General features: G+C 43.5%; 1 protein-coding gene across 1 annotated transcript in view; it reads right to left on the bottom strand.

Moving 5' to 3' along the window:
• Positions 1-16,465, bottom strand: part of nsmfa (NMDA receptor synaptonuclear signaling and neuronal migration factor a) — a 44,648-nt gene extending 28,183 nt beyond the window's left edge. The window contains exons 1-4 of the mRNA XM_084572349.1: positions 16,230-16,465; positions 3,117-3,178; positions 1,909-2,829; positions 997-1,063 (exon numbers count right to left, since the gene is read on the bottom strand). Coding sequence (XP_084428475.1) covers positions 997-1,063; positions 1,909-2,829; positions 3,117-3,178; positions 16,230-16,300 — 1,121 coding nt within the window. The 5' untranslated portion in view covers positions 16,301-16,465. The remainder of the gene's footprint in view (positions 1-996; positions 1,064-1,908; positions 2,830-3,116; positions 3,179-16,229) is intronic.
• Between the last annotated feature and the right edge of the window lie 1,043 nt (positions 16,466-17,508).

Genomic DNA, 17,508 nt, shown 5'->3' on the forward strand with positions numbered 1-17,508 from the left:
CGCCCCAATTGGTTGTAAGCCACTTGCAGATACACAATACAGCTGCCTTTCCAATTACAATCTGCACAGGTTATTTAAAGGAAATGATACTCAACACTATGTGCACTAATTAATAACAGAATAAAGTAAACAACACGTTTTCTAATTAGGTCAAACATGAATAATACTAAACTTTAGTCATATAGTGTCATTGATGCTTAAACAAAGTTTTAAATGGGTTCATCATTTATACATACCAGGTTAAAATATGTCATTATGATTTGAACAAAAACTTTATAGAGGAAGGACTTCATTATTTAGTGATTAACCAAATGATTTATTGACTACTCCTAAAATAATCGATAGATTGATTTTGACCATTCGTCCAAACATACACCCATGCTTCCGTCCGTCTGTCCGAAGCTTCTGAACCTAACTAATCATTTCCTTCTTGAGTCAAATTTTGAATAAATTCCCCCGAGGCTGTCCTCAGATGTTGTGTTCACAAGATTTGCACAGCTGCACTTATTTATGCACGGTTAGAATGATTTTTTTGTTTTGTTTTTAATTTATTTTTATGTTCTTGGAGGTCAGATTTGTTTTCATGCAATACACCAACAAAGGCAGCTTTAAAAACCCTGCTTGCGTCTGCATTATCATACATCAATTATCTAACACAAGAAAACAAAAAACTAGAATCGACAAAATATTCACTGTGATGGATTGTCCTCCTCGAGCGATATTTATCGGTTTATGAGTTGATTTTTATAGCTTGCTGAAATGAAAATCAATGGCAGCCTGCAAGGTAGGAAACCAATCTGCATCCAATAGCATGCGTTGGGAGATCGTTGACGGCAATGTTAAGTATGCAGTTAATGGTCTATTTGTAGTTAATGGTCTGAAAACATGCAAACACATCAGTGGTTTGTGCTGACCTTTCAGATTGTAGACCCACCACGAATGTGACTGCGTGTTTACGTGTGCATGTTTGTGTAAGTGTTAAGCGTGGACACTCACGCCTGCATGGTTGTTGTGGCCGTTTGAAAGGTGAACATATTCTCCTTGGGGAACCAGTTAGTGTCCTCTGCAATTAGAGAGAAGAATCAAGATTCCAAGGTTAAGTAGACAAAGAAAAATCTATGTGTCATATCGGCAAATGTCGCAATAAATACACTCGAAAAATGGGAGCACAAAACTGGCACCAGCACTTCACAGTCCACCACTCCACAAATGGAGAGAGGGAGACACAAAGGAAGAGACAGCAGAAGGGAAGAGACGGGGAAACGAAGAGTCAGAAATACAGACCACCACGGTACATCCAACATCAAACCCCTTAACCCCCACCAGACCTGTGAAGTCTAGCTCAATTTAATGGACACTTACGTTTTAATTTGTAAATCTAAAATACTTTTACTTACTGCTCTAGGACCCATTAGGACTTGTTAGCTATTTGGAGTATACTATATAGTTATTACCTTTCGTCTTGTTGTTAAAAATTCTTAATTTTGTAAAGGGCCCTTTCTCTCCAGAGCTAGTAGGCATTAATAATACATATGCAAGTGTTAACAGAGTATATCATTGTCAGAAGGGAAGATATACATTCTCCACTGCAGTTTTCATTAAGGGTAAACTAATGGTGGGAGTGAGTTTAAATGGATCCTTAATCTTTAATTAAAATACCTTATATGATGATTGACATTTTTTGCATCACAGGGTAAACATGTTTGTGTTGCTTCTATTGTGACTACATGCTGTGTATTTCTTGTTAAACCAAATTAGAAAAGATTTTGAAGGCACTGGAAGGAGCTGAATGTTATTTCATCTCTGGTCCATACCAATTCCAGGCACAGCGCTTCCTTTCCACCCCCTTTCCCAAACTTGTTTGGAATTTAGCGCCTCTCCCTTCCTCTGTGTCCTCCGCCCTCTCACCTCTCTCCATCACAGTCACCCGGTCCACACTCCACATCCGCTCTAGGCGTCGGTGCTGCTTGCCTGCCTCTCGGGACGCGCTGTCCAGGTCCAGGGAGCCCTGGCTACGTGAGGGGGCGCTGCTGCACGAGTCGCAAGCCAGCCCGCTGCACTCCGCCTCCCCTTTCCCGCCCTCGCCCCAGCCGCGAATGTTGTGGGCGCTGACGGAGGTCTGCAGCGGGGGTTGGGACAGGTGATGGTGGTGGTGGGAGTGGTGATGAGATCCATGATGGGAGTGGGACCCTCCAGCCAGCTGTTGCTGATTGCTGCTGCTTCCGCTAGCCATGCTGCTTCCTCCGCTGCTGGAAGGCGCGTTGGTGCCCGAGACGGGGTAGTAGTTCCCGTGGTGATGATTACTGTGGTGGTGGTTGCTGTGATGGTGGCTGCTACCACAGCTGCTGGTGCCGCGGCTGCTGCTTGCGCGGTGGTATTGGGTTGGAGACGATGTGGCGGAGGAAGGGGAAGTGGAGGGTTGGATCGAGCCACCTCGAGATCCCACCCCACTGCTCCCCGTCTTCTCCTTCAGGACGTCCAGTTCTAGGCTCTCTTTGCTGCCCCGGCCGCTGTTCATCAGCATACCGTGCTGAGTGGTGATGGTGTACACGCGGGCAGGCTGCAGGGTGCACTCCACACTCTTCTGCTGGTCTTCTTCTGCTGAGAAGCTGCGTTCGAGAGACAGCCGCGATGGCTTGGTAGAAATGGTGATGGAAGGGGGAGGTGGCTGGAGTAAGCCCAGTGGCTGTTTCGCTAGGCTGGGCTCCTGTTTGTCCTCACAGCCCTTGGTGTTGGAGCAGGGATGGAGGTGGTTGTTGTTGTCAGAGCTAATCGTGTCACTTGGCGACTCTGGGTCAGGACCCACCACGGTTTCACACAGAAGATGAGCTAGAAAGTGAAGGATGGAAATAAAGAAAAATATGAGTGTGGAAGAAAGAGAGGCACACTGAGGTGCTGAAGAGCAAGAATAAAGAGAGCTGAGGGTGACAAAATACAATCTCATCGTCATCTGCGGTTATCAGCTGGCTGTTGCAGTGACACACTAATGAACACAACCTGGAATTTCAATTGAGGGTGAGGTGAAGCAATTGGAGGAAGGAAAAAAGCAAGAAAGGAATATGCGAACAGAACAGGATGGAGAGATGGACAAACGTCAGGATGGCATAGACGCTGACCTGATCCGTTTCGGTTTTCAGGGTGTGTGTGGGACAGGTACTCTCCGAATGCTCGCGCTGCTCTGTGGGGACACACACGACACACATAAAGACATTAATTCATGGGTGGAAGGGAAGGATGAGCGAGAAGGGACAGAAGGGCAAGGGAACAGTAAATTATAATCCTAATTGCTTTCTTTTGCAGGCTTGTGCCACCCACAGATTAAGATGTAGCTGTTTTATCTCCTCACTTCAGGCGGCCTCAGACTGAGAGAGAGAGGGGCATAGTATGAGACAGCAGAGGAGATAGAGTGAAGGATTGTTTTAGGTAGACTCAAACGACCGCAATACGACCTCAGTTTGGATTGTTAAATGTAATTGCAACCAGCAAACCGTAGATCTGCTTGCATGCTTGTTAACACAGAACACATGTGTAGCTGTATACATCTGTGTCTCGAGAAAACTATTTAACCCTGACAGCAACTGAACACAATTGCTGTTCTGAAAATGGATGCTGTGAGCTCCATGAACACCGTGCTGCATCTGGTGCTTAACTCCCTTCTACTCTTGGTCTTTCTCTCTCCCACAAAGAAGCAGACACTCTGCAGACTACAATACTCGACAGCCACATACAGCAAAAACTCAATATCACAGAGGGCCTTCTCCTTTTAATATATTGGCCTCGGGTCTCGCAGACGAATGACACTGACCTCGTAATGTTCCTCTCGTGAGTGTGTGTGACAAGAGTGGAAAAGGAACAGGGAGAGGGGATTGAAAAACAGACACATTGCTCTGAAATGGTTCTTTTTGTATGTCAGTCTGGGAATTAACTGCAGGGGAAAATGTATCGCAGAAACAATTATTAGAAATGACCATACGTGATTGTAATTAAGAATGAGAAGAGATAGGAATGGAACAAGACTTCATGCTGTTAATGCATTAAGTTTTTCAGTAGTAGACTCTTGTGGTAGTTTTACATTTTACTGTACAAGCAAAGCAGCTATTCAGCTCCTAAAAGATGCTGCAGTGGTATACACCGATCAGGCATAACATTATAACTACCTCTCTAATACTGTGTAGGTCTCCCTTGTGCCTCCAAAACAGTTGTGACTCATCAGAGAATGGACATGGGTCTTGTGGGGGTGTCCTGTGGTGTCTGGCAACAGGATGTTGTTAGTGGGGGCATTTGGGTCCTATGGGTTGGATTGGAGGGGCCTCTGTGGATTAGTCTTCCCACAGATACTTGATCAGTTGGGGATCTAGTGAAGTTGGAGGCTGTTTTTCATAATTTTTTTTTAGTTGTTCCTAAACCATTTTTGTGTGTGTGCCTGTGTCAGGCTGCTGCCATCAAAGTGTCATTTCTATGGGGTGGGGGTGCCTGGTCTGCTCTAGGTGGGTGGTACATGTCTAGGTAACATCCACATGAATGCCAGGTCCAGAACATTGTATTATCACAAGATGATGAATGTTATTTACTGCTCCTCAGTCTTCAGTCAGTGGTTTTAATGCTGTGGCTGAGTTAAGTCCATGAAATGGAAACCACCAATGGCAATAAAATGCATATTAAGGAATTTATAATTTAGCACACTATACACTTATTCAGGATGAATGAGTTTTTCGTTCTATAATTCTTTTGTAAATTCAATGTATGGATAATTGTACTTGAAAACTCACAGCTGATGTTTTTTGTGATACAGCCCACTGTTACATAGAATACTTGGTGTAAAAGGCAGTATGCAGAAGGCAAAGTTTATATCTTGAGAACTAATGTGATGTGTTTACAGCAGCAGTTACCCTATCAAGGTCTAATTAACGTTTTATACGTTTGAGTACATTCAGGAGAACGGCCCGACTGCTCCTTGTGGTTATGTTTTCTTAATGTCTGAGGTGAAGGCACAAAACGCAAAAGATGCAGCCACTCGCATTTGTGCCGAAGAATCCCCAGCAGCTCCGTCAATTATTAAAGCCCGTCCGGCACAGCGAGTGCACACAAACACGCGGCCGCTCGCACGCATACTCTCTCGCTCGCCGTGCAGCGAGACCACAGTTATCTGATGCACCCTTTTCCCGATCTCTCTCACAGTATCTTGTTTAAACTCAACCCCAGACTTCCTTTTTCACTTGTTTAAAAGAAGGTCCCTCTAGAGACATCTGCGGTGAACAAAGCTGCTCGAGGTGTTTAATGAAACGTCCCTGAGAGCGAGGTTACACTTTATGTGTGAGATATGCGTTTTTTTTTTTTTTTTTTTTTTTATTTAAATTTTATTGCTTTTCCACACAATGACAATACAAGACAATGGCAAAGACAAATTACAAAACAAAGACAAGGGGAGGGAAGGTTAGCTGCAGTTAAATACACATTAAGTATACATTAAGGTTCTCATATAGTCCAAGGGGCCTTGCAGAGCACTAGGCCTCTCTAGTGGATTGAGAGTCAAGGCAGCCTGTTCCATAGCAAGGATGTCCAGATATGCGTTTCTAAAGAATAAACTACTCCTTTTCGATACACCAGAAAGCTTTTTTTTATTAACCTACACGACCTTCACAAAACACTATTATACTGATTACATTTGACCAAAGGACATCCTGCAAAGTTTGGAGCCCTATGCTCCAGCCCTAAAACTAAAGATGTCCCAATCTGATCATTTCGATCGGTATTGGGACCGATCAAGGAAATCAAGGCAATTTTAAAAAGATTGGATTGGATTGAGCACATAGCCAAAACTGATCTTTCGCGTCCGTTTTTTTGGTGTCTTATAATAAACCTGAACATGTCCGCTGTGTGGGAGTACTTCACAAGGTGTTTCCGGCCGAGCTGTGATGTAAGTACCTGTGTTGTTGTTAGAAAGTGTGTTGGAGAGTCTCAGCTAAAAGCCAGCTGCATAAAACCAACACTGTCTGCAAGCGAACATTTGTGATTTGACACAACAAAAAAAATTAGATTTGTAAATTTTGTAAATTGTATAGTGTGGTGTAGAACAAAACATCCACATTAGATGCTGCTGAGGTCTACGGACCTCATTTAAATCTTCTATCTTAAATCTGTATCTGTAATCTTAAATCTATTTATAAAGATCTTCAAGTTTGTTACTTAGAGCCAATATGCTTTTACTTTCTTTACTATTACAAAGCTTGAAGGCAGGTTTTTCTTTCCTAATGGATGCAGGACTATTCATCTATCAACTGGGCCTACTTTGGATTGGTTGATCAGATCGTGGCCACTCTTGAAGTCTATTGTCAAAATGCAGTTATCTCTCTAATTGGGTAAAAAAAGCTTTACACTTTTGGATAGTGCCTTCTCTTATTTGCTTGCATTATAAGTGGCAGAAGTAGCACTGAAGAATGCGATAAAGACTACAGAGAGAATGGCTGTGCATGTTGTCCTTGGATGTCACTTAGATTCACGCATACTATAGCCCTGATCATTTCACTTGATCTCCTGTGTTCATTAGAATACAACAAACAAATTGCCCACCTCGCCAGGTTGGTCATCAGATCTACCTATATGGGAGAGAGGGTTCTTTGAAAGAGTCCATTATCTAAGTAATGACTATGCTTTAATTTTCCTTATTACCCCTAAGCACCATGAGTTTCTTCCACTTGGATAAAAAACATAATAAGTAAATCTTCAATTACCTCCTTGGGTAAAACTGGAAACGTACCGCATTAAATTACAGCTTATCGTAGCTCTTAAATCCATCTAATTTTCGTATTTTCTTGCAGTGCTACATTTACAAATTGAAATGTTTTTCTGCGCCTGCCAGTCCGTTTTGTCTCCTCCGTTGTTTACTCTCAGCGGCGAAGACCGCACACAAAGTAAATCATACTCCCTCAGAGTTTGGGGGTGTTCTTGAGGACTGAAAGCTCCTGCACGTGCTGCGACACCATCCACCTCCCTCCACTACACTTCTAAAAATAGCTTGCCATGCCGCTGCAATTCTGCTCACTGGCTCTGAAATCTTCTACTTCTTTTGTTGTAAGAGTCTTGTGTGTGCATGGATGTGTGCGGATCTGAGTTTCTGTTTATATTTAAGGCCAATGGAGAGGAAGAGAAAGATGTTCGTGTCTCTTTGTGCGAGTGTGTGTGTGTGTCTTCATGTGGTGATGTAATAAGCAACAATGCCCATTAAGGGCCGTTGTGATGAATACAGTCTACACTCTAATCAGCAGGTGTCCCTCAGAAGCTCGGAGACAGTTTCATTTTGCCCTTCTGTTTTATTATTCAACAGGCCGGGCCCTCTGATTAAAATCAGCAAACAATGGCGAAAGACACTTGCATCATCCATTATGCATGAGGGGAAACTGAGTTGGAAATGGATAGAGCAAAACGTCTTTCAGTCCATCCATTTAGCAGAACCCATCTCTGCACTGTGTTGTCCCTTTGGGCCCGCGTCATTTCTGATATTGCGAGCACAGCACATCAGGGACACAGGTGTGTGAGGCGGCGGCCGAGAGATGCTCTTAGCAGGTGAAAAATTAAGGGAGTAGAGGGAGCGGGAGAGCTTGACAGGCGGATATAAAATTCGTCCTGCATGCTCTAAGACATGTGACGGGGGTTTGGAGGGAAAGAACGAGTTGGGGCGGGGAGTTTCTGAGCAGGAGAGACGTGATTACAGCCGAGAGGAGGAAGAGCGGCGTGCAGAGAAAAATGGCCATATTAAAAATGAAAGGTGGAGGACAGTGAAGAAGTAAAAACAACAACAATAACAATGACAACACCTTCCTCCTCCGGGCATCTGCACCTATAAAAGTCATCTGGTGGCCCCAAACTACAAAACACTCAGTTTGCTGTCTGTGAAGGATTCTGATTGATATAAATTTTATATATTATATGAATTTAGAAATGGACAGTGCAGGCACTCCAGTGTAACAGGAAGAATCAGGCTCCAGATAAGTTTCCTGGAATCAGATCAGATAAGATCGTGTGACAGTGACGTCAACTCCACTGATTTTTGACGAGTGATACCATTAACCTTAAAGGTACAGCAGATTTTTATGTCTAAAGGGATCATGTCTGTTATTTTGCATGCATTACCCCCTTTAATATACGATATTGATATTGATATACGTAGAATGCTGCAAATCACTATATATGTTTTATGGAATCCACTGTTCATTGCAATGTCAATGTCAAAATCGGTTTAGTTTCAACGACCAGGGTTGTCATGGAATTGTATCTATTCAAATCTCTATTTTTCTCAGAACTTTAAGGGTTTCTCACACAAAGATGAAAAACAAATGTCATACTTTATGTTGGAAACCACCATTTCTAAGGTCCATATACTGACTGTTCTAAAGCAGATGTTGCAGCATCCTTGAACTCAACACCAGTGCCGGTTCTTAAATACACAAGTCCCAAAATTAAAGTATTACAAAATACTAAAAAAAACAAGTAACAACTGTGGTCTGGGTGAAAAGACCAACCAACTGTGACTGTACACAGAACTCAAGTTCAGTTTCCTTCATTTTAGCTTTGTTTTTTGGATAACAATGAGTGTAAAATGAGTAACAAACAGTACTCTCCCGTGTTAAAGTTTTGTTGACCCATCCATTAACCCTCATCTCCTCTGAATGCAGACGCCGTTGCTAAAAAGACACAGTTGCTTCTTGTTCTCCCGACAGACAGAAGTCATACTTACTATGGCTGCCGGAGCACTTTCTCACTGGAACTTCAATTTTTGGACATTTGCTGAAACAATGAGTACAGAACTCAACTCCAAGAGTGGCTCAAATCCTGTTATGCAAGGCACTACAGATACAACATGAAACTTGAAGCTCCTGCTCACTGCTGTTGGGTCATCTTTTCTCTTCCTTCTGGGTGAGAGAGAGAGTGAGTATGAGCGTATTTTGCCTTTGTCTGCGTGTACAGTTCTGCTGATAGTGTAGTGTACTTAACATTTCACACGCTGAATGAGTCAGACACAATTACACACACTCCACTTCTTGAACACATTCTGCCGCAAACTCCACTAACCACTTCACAGACACATAAAAGGACCCTCAACAACAAGAAGATACACCTCAGCACTTCAGCTCTTTTAATGGATCTAGACAGAACAATGCATAACTAGATACTTGACGGAAGGGAACATTACAAAACCGTAAACATGGCCTTTTTCTTCATTCTCCTCTGCTTTGTGCTCACTAATGGATGCAGAAGATAGAACATTACTTATTATGTATGCTATTGCTACTTTAACCACTTCGTCTTTGCTTTTCTTTTTTAGATTGTCCTGTTTTTTTAGGTTCTTTTGTGCATATGTTTTTGACAGCCTGTCAGTAAGACTTTCTTTCCGGTCGGGTTTCCTCCGTCTGTATGAAATGTCCACCCACATTTGGATATGTGCCAAGCAAGCGAGCCATGGTTTGCTAAAAACAAACGGGCGACTCTCCTAAGTGACCGGAGATGAATTAAAGTAAATGCAATGTGTGGATTGTATGCACACACTAATTCAATTGGATGTCAAATATGAAACGCTCAGTTTCAATAAGACAGTTAGGTAAACCGATAATTTGGTACGTAGAATATTTTTCTAATCCTTTTTATATGGCAGTAGGCAAACTGAATGACCATTTTCACACAGTCTAATACATTCAGTAATACAATGTTAGATAAACAAATGCAACAACAACAAAAAATGAATAAATAAAATAAAATAATTTGGTGCTCCTGATATTTAAGATGTACATTCGACATTGCAATGGTAATGAAATACACTGATCAGCCATAAGATTATGGCTAGTTCCCCTTTTGCCCTAAAGGAGCCCTGACCCATTGATGCATGCGCTCTATCTGGCACAAAGACATCAGGAGCGGATCCTTTAAGTACTGCAGGTTGCAAGGTCCATGGATCGGACTTGTTTGTCCAGCACATCCCACAGATGCCAGATTAATCTGGAGAATTTGGAAGCCAAGTCAACACCGTGAACTTGTTGTTGTGCTCCTCAAACCATTCTTGAACCATTTTTGCTTTGTGGCAGGCGCGTTATCCTGCTCCAGGAGGCCTCCACTGTCAGTGAATACTGTTTCCATGGCGTAACAGCCACATAATAAGCAAAGCGTCTCCCGAAGCACCACACCGCCTCCGCTGGATGTCGTCTTCCCGTAGTGCAGACCACTCAGACTGAGCCATCTTGTGCCCGTTATTTGCCGCATTTGGTGGTGAACAGAGGTCAGCATGGGCATCTTGACTGGTCTGAGGCTATGCAGACCCATACACAACAAACTGAGATGCACTGTGTGTTCTCACACCTTCCTATCAGAGCCTTAAATCAACTTGTGTGTAATCAGACCACACAGCCAGCCTTTGTTCATTCCGTGATCTGCAACAATGCATAGCTAGGTGGGCATCAGTGAGCCAAGATAGCCCGTGACCCTGACGCCGGTTTACTGTTTTTCCTTCTTTGGATGACTTTCAATAGGTAATCCCCCACAAGAGCTTCAGTTATGGAGATATCCTCTCACCCAGTTGTCTAGCCATCGCATTTCACCCATGTCAAAGTCCTTCAAATCCTTCCACTTGCCCACTTGCACTGCTTCTAAGATGTCTCCCACACACTCACAGGTGTCATGATAATGGGATAATCAGTGTTATTCACCTCACTTGTCCATAGTCCCAATGTTATGGCTGATTGGTGTAGACTCTGACCACTCACAGGATTAAAGAAATGACTCACACATATTATAATTTCGCTCCATGCAGTATTTCATTCCATTATTGACCCATATCTAAGCACCCCATGCCTTTTCCCTGTGGATTCTGATACCATTTAACACAGTGACCATACACTGTGGTGAAGATGACTGAAAACCCTCCCCTGGCTTCATTCCCACTGGTCTGAATATCATCAGAGCTGAAGTCTCCCCTGGGTGTCTCTCTGCTGTAAACAACAGGCTGCCAAGAAAAGAGATTCCTCACTCTTAATTCTCCCTAATTGAATCCTCCTCTCAGATGCACTAATTGAATTGGGTTTCTCTGCAGACACACACACACACACACACACGTGCGCAGGAGCACGCACGCACAAAAAATGCACAGCTGGGGTGAAGAGGACCTGTTGAGAGGATCGTTGCGCGTGCTGAGGGCCGAAGGGACTCGCAAATGTTAATTGCAGTCTAGAAAGTGCGGTGCATTATAGGACATGTGGGAAACCAAGCGTCTGATCAGGGTGCTGATTAAAATGTCAGTACACCAGTGGCTGAATGCAACCACCCCGACCACACACAGTGCTAAGTGATGCAACTGATCTACTAGGAGCCCTCTTCAAGCCCATCATCTTTATCTTTTTTAATTTACAATAGCACTTTTCCCAGAAGATATTTTTACAGTAGGATAAAGACAGATGTTATAGCATCAGTGGTGGTGCAGTAGTATGTCAATATTCCAATAAAAAAAAATTCGACTAATGGTAATTGAAGCAGTATGAGAAATCACGATGGACATGAAGCACACGGCTTAAACAGATGCTTCCTCTCAACTGGAAAAACGGTAGATGAAACATAAGACTGACGTTGTGTGGAGCACAGAAGAGCTTTAAACTTTCTTAGATCCTCATGTTTCTGTCACGTTGTCTGCGTGGTTTTCCAGTCTTTTGGTTTGCCCTTTTAATTATCTCAGTTATTCTTGTACTGGTAATGGTTTAAGAGATAAAAATGCACAGATTTTCTAGGAATTTCTAGGAATTCTGTTCCTGTTTGCAGAACGAATTCTGTTACTTACACATCTGCTTTTCCTGCCACGGTAAATACACTAATGAGCTCGAAAGCAACTGCACTTCACTTAAAATACAAACTTGTCCTTGCGCTTTCGTTGCACATCACGTGGTCTTCACATTGATTAAATTCAACTGGTTCACCATTGAACCATAGAAAATTTGTTTTTTAACGTTCTTGCAATAACTGAGAGAACAAATACACCGCGGGTTAATTCATCAAAGGATAAATAAAGAATTACAATCAATATGCACAATAGCAGACAGATGGGGAGAGAAACCAATCTCAAAGCACTGCTGGAGTCCCAATCATTGTTCAGACTGTAATCAATGAAATCTGCCTCATTCAGCATAAATAAGGCAAAGAATGAGACGGTTTGATTGAACAAAGGAAGAGGGGAAAAAGATGAAGAGTGAGATATTTGTGATGGGAAGACATTTAGTTTGCTCATATGTTAATGTAGCCTACAGAACATACAAGGGGGAAAAAAAGTGAATATATTAATACACAACTAAGACAGTGAAGGACAGTTTTGGGAAAGAAAGATCAGATTCTCAAAACTTAAGAGGAAAGATTGCCTTGTCTCTGCCGAGCTTGAGTAAATCTGAATAAATATTCCCAAAAAAACAGTTATGTAACATCGTTGGACCTCATTAACGGAGTGACTGTACGCCGACCGACCGACAACAGAGTCGCACCTGACTTTCCTGAATAAACTAAGGCACAATATGTCATTTGCATCCCTCTGTAAAGACCGAGCCTTTCATCTTCCTCGCCATTTTTCACGCCCTCCCAGCCCTGTGATCGCCGTTGTCCGCTGCCCTTCAGCCGAACCGCGGCGCAGCCTTCCTCTTAGCCTGATCGACACATCAAAGCCTTGCTTTTCCACTCAAAAGTCGCAGAATTCTGGTGTGTAAATTTAAAGTAATCTCTCCCTTCTCTCTTACCCCCCCCCCCCCCCCCTTCCCCCTCGATCTCTGTCGTTAGCTACTTCTCGTGCGCTGCTGGAGGAGAGACTGTGACCTGTTTCATAACCAGCAGTCCATAAACATGCGTAAGATGTAACAGTTGAACACTATGTGCAAGAAGCCACTGTCTCTTTCCTATGTATTTTCTGTACGTATTGTTATGAATGTGGCCATGCACCCTAGTGGTGTCCTCTAACAAGTCCTTATACCTCAAGACAAAACAGGTCATTTGTCACTGCTTGCCAAAAACAGCCTAATGAGTTTCCAATCTGGCACACATACCTGTGGGACAAACACAAACCAGATGTCATTTTATGCTTTGCTGCTGGCATGGTTATTGGGATGGCAGTACTGGTCAGTCCACCACTTTGCTCAGGAATGAAATATTAGTCCACAACTATGGTGAATCTGTAAACAGACATCCATTGTCCTCAGAGGACACAAATGTGATACACTGACATTTCCTTCCGTGCCACCGTGATTGAGTGAAATCTATATTTACAGTGTCTCTAATCAATTTATTTAACCACCAACAGTTTTAATTTGTCTGGCTCTTCTGAACAAAACCGGTGAGATTCCCATCGGCATCCGTCTCATTTTTTTAAAAAATAAAAATTTTTGCTACCGTGCCCAACTCCAGCAACACAGAAAAACGCTAGCAGGGATGAAACTTTATTCTTGTTTCATGTTTTGCCAAGCAATTCGTCATCATTTTCATGGTGTAAAAAAAAAAAAAAAAGGGAGGTGAGGGCATTGCTCTTGGAAACTGCACGTATGAAGTCGTTTCAGATCATTAAGGCAGTTCTCAGTATGCAGAAGTCTTCATTGTAACGAGCAAAGTCTTTGCCGTAGCCTCCGCAAACAAGTCAGGTTATTTAATAAATGTTTCATGCTCTTCTGTCAGACTGATGTTCTATGCAACAGAATCAGGAAGCAGTCATTGGGAGGAATAATTAGTTTGTGCAATGTGCAGATTTCAAGACAATTTGGCGTCTTTGCCTGGCTCTTAAAGGGCCCCTACAGGGTTGAATTTAAACGATTTTAGCTAAGGTGAAACGACTTGTGTTGTCAGGTGTTTGCGTCTATCTTGTTAATGGTAAGGAAATAGGGCAAAAGGAGAGAGAGAGAAATCATTCGTTCTACTTTGTGTTTATAAATCCAACTCTTCTACAGACTGCATACCTACTGATACATTCTAAAAGTATAATGAGTTGGTGTAAGGTCATGTCTCCTGCGTATGGATGTAAGTCAATGTAATGTCCTCTGAAGCGATGGAATTACAGCAGTGTATCTGTGTATGTATGTATGTGTGTGTACCTCTCCTTAGTACCCACATCATTCCCCCGCATGCAGGAACATGGACGTGTGCCATATGGTCGAATGAGACTGCAGGTGCAAAGATGTGCATATTAACCTGTCTGACCTGCCGTAATCCAACATGTGTTCAATAATAAGCACAAAGGATCTATGCATCTTACGTGTTGTGACCAATTTCGGTTTTTACAGCCGCAGCAAATGTGATTACAAAACGCTGTCTGGTCTGAAATCAGTGGAAGAAAGTCTTAAATCCCACTAACTTTTTCTTTGAGGTGAAATCATTTTAATAAATATAAATTGCTCCCATAAATGAATGTAACGGAGAAAAGAGCCCACAGATCTTGAAACCTCTACATCTGCATAGGGAAGACCAGCCCATCCTTCATGACAGAACGGAGGGAGAGGCGAGCACATGTAGATGAAATGGACTATATATGCCTATTGATGTGTTTGTGTGCAAAGGTGGAGAGATGGAAAGAATCCACTTTAGAATGCGTTTATAGGGTCATGTGCAGGTGAAGGGGTGATAAATATTGGATGTGATTCGGCTTGGTTTGCCATGTACCGGAGGTGAAGTTCATTTTGCCATTAGCCCCAACAAAATGAACCTGTGAATTGTGTTTGGGCTTCTGTGTGTGTGTGTGTGTGTATGTGAGAGAGAAGTAGGGAGGGGGGGGGCCGAGAAATGAAGGTAGACGGATGAAGAGTATAAATAACTGAGAAGGTATTTGAGAGCAGTGGTTCCTCCTCAGTAGCTGAGTCAAATGTGCTACAGTTGACACGATGGGCACCCTGCGTCGCCTCTTGCCTTTATGTATGAGCATCACTTCTTCTTTTCAAGGTGGCACACAGACACGAAAACACACCGAGGGCTGTGCAATGAAAGGAAGTCACACACACGCACACGCACACACACTGAGAGAATGACGTAATGGCACATCAGCACACATCTGTGGATGTTGGAGTCTGCACAACTCAAGGTCATTCATTGACTGAATTGCAATCGCACGCAAGGCCCCTGCTGCTGCTGATGCTGCTGCTGCTGCTGCTGCTGTGAGGCCACTACCGAAGCACAGGCATGCTGGATTTGTATTCTGCTCCCTCTCATGGTTGTAGCTGGCAGTCTGCGCTTGATGTGTAGACACATGAACACACAGCCACACGTGCTTTTCGGGCAAACTGCAGCTTGAGCTCAGCTGTAAAGGCAGCGCGGGGATGGACATTACTCCCCCCCCACCCGTAACAGCTGGATGCGGTTGTGGCTGTTATAAATGTAAAGTACATGCGTCTCTTCAGAGTCGTCAACAGCTTTTATCAGACTGGACTCCTGCCAGGCAGCCTTCGCCTCCCCGGGTCTGAATAAATTAACAGGATCTTAACAGCATCTGCCCTCTGTGCCTGACCCAGTAACTGACCGTGATCGGTGATCAGCGCGAACGACTCGGATCGATCGATCGCGGTGATTGATTAATCGACAGCGGATTCATTTGCGCGCCGGGGGCGGTGTGAAGGCAGCCGCCTCATCCCCTGCGCCGATCGCTGGGGTCGATGCGTCCAGACGCTGTTTGTATGGAGAATAACAAGTCAAATGGCACGGGCATCGTGCAGCACATGACGCGCCGTGCGCTGCTTGATTGCAAAGATTTAGAAAAAAAATGCACCAGGGTTGGTGCCAGTCCCGCGTTGCCTCTGCGTGACTTTTGTTACACAATGATGCTTCATTCACAAACATCAGTAAAAGCAAGCGACGCGCCACAGGGCAGACATCCTCATCCAGATGTGTTAACCCTAAAAAGGAAAAAAAACACTTTACATCTAAACCGCATGCTCCGATTAAAAAAATGCACCTGGGAGAGGACAAAGGTACATTTTAAGCATTTATTTGCTCAGACGCACGCCCCGGAGCCAGACGGGACAGTGGGCACAGACGAAAAAGCGCAAAGAGCATCTCTGCGCACTGCAAGACTGGCTGGCCGTGTCCGGGGATAGCGCAGCAGTAATTCATCAGAAACAGACACCTGGCGACTTCGCACCTGATGGATAAAATACCCGTCAAACCTCCCATCAGTTGCCATGAAAAAAGCAAAAAACGAATAAGGATGCATACAGGAGGAGAGCTCTTGAGGCGTCACTCACCTAACTTTTGCTGCCACAGAGGATATCGCATCGTTTCTTAAATTCTTCCTTCTGGACGCGGCAGTTCCCATGCTGACATGGAAACGACGCAGGCAGGAAGGCAGTTCATTCCAGAGTCTCTGAAGACGGAGGAATGCGACGAAGAAAACAGCAGATAAACGGACGGAAAAAGACAACCAAAAAAAAAAAAAGTTGAAGGGAAATCCGGGATCAGATGGGTCACGCACGCGTCTGCAGAGCAAAAAAAGAAAGGAAGGACGTCAGCCTCTCCCCTCTGCCTCCTTCTCTCTCCGTCTCTCTCCAGATATGAGCACGTAAGTGGGGTAGCTGCACAGCTGTCAGAGTGTGGCTGAAAATACACAGACCTCTCTCTCTCTCTCTCTCTCTCTCTCATTGATCTAAAAATGCAGTGGGAGGATAGTAGGGTTGGCGATATCACCATCACCATCATCATGCTCACAAAAGGGAGGGGGCGTGGAGGTCCTGCATGAGGGACAATGATGCCATCCACCTGTGCCAGTCATCTAATCTATTTTTGAACTGTTATCTCCGTGTCTTCATTTATTTATTGTTTGCAATTATATAATCAGTCAGTTTGGTAAATGCACCCTCTCTCTCTCTCACACACACTTAGGTTTAAATGGACTCTGATCCAAAGCCAAGGACAGAAGGAGCTTTGAGGTTGATTCGCTGCAGTGATCCGGGAGCATTTCTTCAAACAATAACATGATAGCAGGAGATTCAGATTTTTTTTTTTCAAGTTGCCGTGGCAGGGCTTTCAGTGTTATCAGTATTCAGAGGAGTGCAGGAGACTGAAAGATCATAAGGGGCCGGTTTCTTCTGGGGCGATCTCAAGAGCGGAGTTACAGTGGAGCTGCTGATTAGCTCCTGTGAGACGTTTCTTTATTCAGTCACAGATCCACAGTTCATCCATTTTGAAATTTAGCAGAGTTGCAGAAACGGTAGTGGCAAATACCTCGGAGCATGTTCAAGAACAAGATGTACAGTTAGCGTGGTCACCCACCTTTAGATGACTACCTCACCTGCCAGTGGTTTTCACAGTTCTGTTATTTTTTCTTGTGAAATAATTTACTTGTTCAGGCTGGATAATAAATACAAGCAGTACAGAGGAAAAAATCATTGCTTGGTTGAATTGTATAATTAATTTCTCAAGAAAATATTACAAATCATGTTGAAGTATTTGAGGGTGGGGGGCTGTTGCTTTTTATTACATTATTTAATTTAATCGATTTTCCTTTATTGAGCCCTAATGAGGTTA

The sequence above is a fragment of the Chelon labrosus genome (assembly GCF_963514085.1).
Source record: "Chelon labrosus genome assembly, chromosome: 22".
Taxonomy (NCBI): domain Eukaryota; kingdom Metazoa; phylum Chordata; class Actinopteri; order Mugiliformes; family Mugilidae; genus Chelon; species Chelon labrosus.